The sequence below is a fragment of the Lichtheimia ornata genome, assembly GCF_029851405.1.
Source record: "Lichtheimia ornata isolate CBS 291.66 chromosome Unknown scaffold00056, whole genome shotgun sequence".
NCBI lineage: Eukaryota > Fungi > Mucoromycota > Mucoromycetes > Mucorales > Lichtheimiaceae > Lichtheimia > Lichtheimia ornata.
The window spans coordinates 1-6,640 of record NW_026695376.1 but is presented as its reverse complement, the minus strand read 5'-3'; the positions used below and the strand labels follow the sequence as shown (position 1 = coordinate 6,640).

The window sequence follows — 6,640 nt, the reverse complement described above, 5'->3', positions numbered from 1 at the left end:
AAGTCTCAAGTTCGAGAATTTTTATGACAGAAGCCAGCTCACGTCATCACATTACAAGAAACTCATGCCAACGCATCAGCTCTCACAAAGGCACCTTTCACAAACGACTCTATGATCATCCATATTTTTGGACGCCACATTGTGCACATGAATCTGCCTTGACTTTACAATGCGTGCTCAACTTGTATATCTCCTACATACTGACCACGTTTTTCATGACATATGTATATATACTCACATCTATGCACCCGTCAGCTCGCATAGAGCACGTAATCAGCTTTCCAAATCTTTGTACCAACACAATGAAATTTGGTGGAGCACTGAATCAACGTCGATCAGTTATTCATCATGGAGGGGGTTGACTTTATCTATGTATGATTTGCAGCGCAGCGGCGTACAGTTTAATGCTCCACCAACATGGCAGACATGGCTCGAGTTGCACTTGTCTGAATGCATACATGATAATATACATTTCCCTGACCATGGGATTCCTACATATAGACATAGCTGTTGTTTATCGACCATTGACTACATATATGCACCCAGCCATTTAAGCTGTTCCATATGTCACGAACACGTTTTATTTGTCAACAACAATTGGACCGATTATGCAATTTTGCGACCAAATATCTTTTTCTCGTGCACTAATGAATCCATCACCTGTGCTCCAAGAACCAGCATTCCCAAATATGAAAACTGCTATTTCCAAATCTGAAAAACTAAAGCGACCATGAGTGGAATTGGATTGAAAATCCTGTACTTCAATACTCCTCATATAATTCCAAATAACATGACAAGAGTAACGATACATTCATTGAGGTTTGTGCTTTGTGATAAGAGTTGATATACAAGCGGCAAATATATAGTAACTACGACTTTTTGTTTTGTTTTTTAAATCGATAGTACGCGGTTTTCACGCTGACCCACACGGAGTAGGTCTTGTAAAGGCCTTTAGCTTTCCCCTGGTTAAAGATCTCCTCCCAGTTGTGGGTGCCATGAGTCTCGAAATAGTTGCCTGCAAACTCACCATTTTTCTCATCCTGAATGTCATTCACAGACGTTCGTCGATCAACCAGTTCCAATATCTGATCAAGAGATGCTAGTGTCTGTTTTCGCACAACTACGTCTTGTACAACCTCAAGAAGATATGACTTTCCCGCAAGACACTCGTCACGTATGGCCTTCATCATATCCGCGTCACCGTCATCACCATACTGTTCCTCCCCAAAGATCTCTTCCGCAATGCTGTACATCAATCGGATGGTGGCATCATCGTTACGATCCATCTGCTCCAGTTACCGCTTTTGTTGTATGAAAAAGTGCGACAGGGTAAGCAGTGGATTGAGTGCTTCATCTTGTAGTTGATCCACTATCGACGCTCCATTGATCATAAAGCATGATCACGCCCACCCATGACAAGGTAATTCGAAAAGATACGGACGTGATTCTGATGCGGTTGCTAAGTTCTGCAGTTCTTTGGTGGTGTTATGTGTGATGACGGCTAACACGGTTGGTAATACGGAATGCTGCTGCTTTATCGACCGGCCGTAGTCAATCATTCGTACAAAGAAGTTCATGCTACCCGAGTACTGTACTTCTGCAAGTACTGGAGGTAATGATCGCTCGTTGTGCTAGTTGTTGTGTACAAGACGTCCGATTTGGTGAAGTTCCTCCATTCAGTCGGACGTCTGTCCCTTGCATGTTGCCCTAGTTTTGAAAAGTAAGCAGAGAAATCAAATGAAGCGATGGTGACCGATGTGAGTTCGTACCGATCAGTTCTTGAACAACAATATTCGTGACACGGGTATCGTCCAAGACAAGTTTGCTGATCAAATCAGAGCCTGGTTTATATTTCTTTGGCAAGACGTAGGATCGCAAGGATTGATGTACGGAAGCTTTTGAACTCATGGTAACACCGAAATATCGTCAAATGAGTATCAAAGGAAACAGACAAAGCCAGAGGTGCCTCTTACTCTGTTAGTAGAATAATTGATACTTTGCCTCGTGCAGACTATTTTGAGGGCATACAATGATCGCACCTTGGTGTTATCTCCACTGCTTCGCTTCCATGTCAGCTTTCCAAGATGCTCCTTGTGTTCAGTAATCAGAAGGGCAATCTGGCGTATGGAGAATACTCGCTGGATTTTTGGGAGTTGCTCCTCTAAGATAGCGTATACTTGTGCATTGGTCATGTATCGTTGTTGAAAAAGTTGGCTGTTGCGAGGATCATGCCCATCAAAGATCAGCTTCGATAATTGAATAACGGCGTTTTTGGAATATTTGTCTAGGTTTCCCGAAAAAGCTTGTATGCATGAATTAGACGTCAACGATTGGATATATTGCAAATACCTTATTATGTCAAAAGAGGCCATGGTTAATCTTGATGATGGTAACTTGATTACAAAACTACCAGAGCAACCTGGTCCAGCTTGGCTTAATGACGCCTACAACGCATGCCATTAGAAATGACACTCAAAACCACCGCACACTATGGCCACTTTACCTTGTAACAAAATCTTCTCTTGTCCACCCACACTGCTTGTATCAAAGATATCTTCCTAATCACAACGAAGGAAACCACCCATACGACCTGCTATTAGGAACGATTCTCGTAAACCACCTTAACGCATGACCCCTTTACCTTGTTTGCATTGCCAGCATCCATTGGCGACAGACAAGGTGCCCACCGTGTCAAAATGGCAACCGGCCAGCAAATATGATCGAGAAATAGTTGCTCGTCCACCTTGGGAAAGAGCCAGCCCCTTTATCGGAAAATGTAACGTTTGCTGCCATTGCCTGCACACCAAACAGCACCAAACCGTCATGATGGAAGAATGAAAGTAAACCACCTATACAAGACGCTGTTAGCAACAATATCCCGAAAACCATCCTATCCCATGACCACTTTACCTTGTAATAATTTTCGCTCTCGTCCATCACATAATAATGGCTTCGTCGGATGAAGATCGTAGCCCTTCTCAAGATGACAATCGACCAATAAGGCGGTTGGCTAGCGGTGAAAAGAACCACATCATTTTGGAAAACGCTAAAGTCGTTTGGCTCGTATAATCCACTGTCTTGGTCTATCTCTTCTTGGTCCAATATGCAAGGACGACTTCGAGGTCGCCTTTGTATGATACACCCATGCCGTTGCTATCTGCGTGTTAACATGCATTTGACGTAACGATTGTATGTATTGCAAATACATTGTAATGCCACAGGACGCCACGATGAATTTTTGATAGGGATGGCGTATCTCAGAATCATTCATGAAGGCACACAACTATACAACACGCTGTTAGAAACGAGATTTGAAAGCCATAACAATGACCACTTTACCTTGTAATAAATTCATCTCTTGCTCACGTAACGATGTCGAATCCAGATGTTCACCCGCCAAATTTCACCCAAATCATAGCAAGAAAACGCCTCCAATCTACGTTGCGGAAAAGGTGCTTGTCGCTGCGCTTGAATAATCCCTTATCCTTGGTTGATCTACTCCTTTCTTGGTCAAATAAGCACCAAAGATACGATGAAAGCCTAGTTTGGTTGTCTCTGATGGCATGGCAAATTCCATATCCGAAGGCCTTTCTTAATGGATCGACGGCCAAGCTGCATGTAGACCTTGGTGAGCGGTGTTACCAAAAAGAAGCGAAGTAATGATCATGCATACCGTTTTGTTGACTCAATATAGAACACAAACACCACACAATGTCACACGGATAAATACATAAACAAAAGAAACGTCTATCGAAGAATGTGTTCCTATCCAAGCTTCATCATTACGAGGATCATCATCGTAAGGATGGGAATCAAAGGTAATATTGTCATCCTGGTCTTGTATTGGTGCTCGCCTACGTTAAAGGTTATCAGTATAACTGTCATCATTGATAGCATAAATTTTACAAGTGCATATACGATACCGCGTATAAGACAACTGGTACCCGTTTTTGATTTGGGGGAACGAGGATACATGCCACTAACAAAGGAGTATCTTATAAATGAATATGTAAAAAAAAAAGATCACTGATGAACCAGGATGATCTCACCTTGAAAGAGAGGTAAAGACATGATTTTGGAAAAGAAAGAGTGTGGTAAAGAGAGAAAGGGGAAAAAAGCGATGGAATGTCTTGCTGTTGAAGCGAGCTTGTTTTACAGGGTGTGGGCGTGGGAAGAAAACCGCTCCCTAAAAGATATCATTGACGACTCTTGATGCATTGATTGACAACTCTATCTTAGCAGACTTCCAGAAAATCGGCATTCCACTTTTTTTTGGGGGGTTGATCAGCAATAAAATGGCTGAGACCAAATTGGAATCCTATTTGATACATGTCCTCGGCGTACTTGGTTTGTATCAACAGGGAATTGTTACGGACACCCCAAACACCTACCATATTAAGCCTACGGGACACCCCAAGTTACATGGCCTATATATCAAAGTTCATTATCCTCATTCATCATGCATCTTACTTTATGGAGCCGACTAGGCGCTAATAACTGGTCAAGTCAAACCATTTACTAGGTTCAATGGTAATGATAGCTGCCAAGTCAACCCATTTACTAGATCAAGTGATAATAATAAGCACTGTTGTCTTGCGCACGACAAGTTATTAATACCATTGGACCTAGTAAATGGTTTGACTTGACCAGTTATTAGCGCCTAGTCGGCTCCATAAAGTAAGATCTAAGATGCATGATGAATGAGGATAATGAACTTTGATTATATAGGCCATGTAACTTGGGGTGTCCCGTAGGCTTAATATGGTAGATGTTTGGGGTGTCAGTAACAATCCCCCGCATGTCTACCTTGCATGTTTTGTACAAAGCCAAGAACCATAGACAGATGGAAGTACTCCTTTAGTTCTACATTAAAGGAGTACTTCCATCTGTCTATGGTTCTTGGCTTTGTACAAAATATCCACGGCAGCCACATTCTCTCTTCTTTACGATAGCAACTAAGGTATTATCTGACGAAAGGAATGAGAACCAGTCGATGGTAGACGAGAATGATCTATGTAGGGTGATGCCATTATATACCAAGGGACAAGCAGTAATCAGGTGAGTTGTATTATGAAGGTTGAAGGTAATGATCGAATGCTACCATAGTCTGGATTCCCTTTTCATGGTTTCGGACGAGAAGGACTTACATGCATGCAAAAAGAGGATAGGATAAGGCAACTAAAATCAGGATCGCTCCCGGAAAGGATGTCGCGATGATGTCGCGATGAAAGTGTCTCCTTGTAGCCCGCGATTCAAGCAGTCTTTTGGCGTATACCAAGGCCTCAATTATATGACAGTGAGAGGCAATAACGTTGCTTTACAATGAAAAATCATCATAACTTGCTCAACTTGCATCTATTCGCCATTTGCAATGCACCACCATCGCAGCCAGCAATCAACACAATCTTGTGCTCTATACCAAGGTCACGTTGATATGGAAACAGCAGGATCCAATGTTGCTTTACAATGCAACATCATCATACCTCACTCAAATCATATCTAATCGCCATTCGCAATGCATCACATTGTAGCCCGCAATTGAAGCAGTCCTTGCTGTATGACAAGGTCATATTGATATGGCAATAGCAGGCACAAATGGTGCTTTACAAAGTAAAAAAATCATACCTCGCGCAAATCGGATTAATTCGCCATTCGCAATGCACCATCATCGTAGCCAGCAATCAACGTAATATTTTGCTGTATACCAAGGTCACGTTGATATGGCAAAGCAGGCACCAATGTTGCTTTTCAATGCAAAACATCATACCTGGCTCAAATTGAATCTATTCACCATTTGCAATGCACCATCATCGTAGCCAGCAATCGACACAGCGTTCTGCTGTATAACAAGGCCACGTTGATATGACAGTAGCAGGCAGCAACGTTACGTTTCATTGAAAAGTCATCATACCTCGCTCAAAGCAAATCTATTCGCTATTCGCAATGCGCCACGTTGGACCCCGGACTTCAACAAGCAGCCTTTTGGCGGATACCAATGCCACGATGATATACCAGTAGCAGGCAACAACGTTACTTTTCAATGCGAAATCATGATACTTCGCTCAAATCAGATCTATTCGCCATTCGCAATGCACCACGTTGTAGCCAGCAATTAAAGCAGCCTTTTGCTGTATACCGAGGTCTCGATGATATGGCAGAAGCAGGCAACAACTTTTCTTTTCAATGAAAAAACATCACACCTCGCTCAAATTGAATCTATCCGCCATTTGCAATGCATCACATTGTAGCCAGCAATCAACGCAGCTTTCTGCTACGTAATATGGTCTCGCCGATATGGAAGTAGCTGGCAATAATGTTAATTTTCAATGTAAAACCATCATACTTCGTTCAAATCAGATCTATTCGCATTCGCAATGCATCACACTGTAGCCCACAATTCAACGCAGTCGTTTGGCGTATAACAACGTCACGTTGATATGGCAGTAGCAGACAATAACGTTACTTTTCATTGTAAAAACATCATACGTCGCCCAAATCAGATCTATTCGCCATTCGCAATGTACCACGTTGTACGTTGTAGCCATCAATCAACGCAGCCTTTTGGCTATCTACTAAGGTCACGTTGATATGGAAGTAGCAGGCAATAACGTTACTTTTCATTGTAAAACCATCATACTTC

The 6,640-nt window shown here is 42.3% G+C and overlaps 1 protein-coding gene across 1 annotated transcript; it reads right to left on the bottom strand.

Moving 5' to 3' along the window:
• Positions 1-869: 869 nt before the first annotated feature.
• On the bottom strand, positions 870-2,665 carry O0I10_009483 (uncharacterized protein; the record flags this gene model as incomplete). The annotated part of the gene is made up of 4 exons (XM_058489475.1): positions 870-1,106; positions 1,974-2,302; positions 2,504-2,558; positions 2,642-2,665. 4 exons carry the CDS (start codon positions 2,663-2,665, stop codon positions 870-872), a joined length of 645 nt encoding a protein of 214 aa, XP_058339677.1.
• Positions 2,666-6,640: the final 3,975 nt, after the last annotated feature.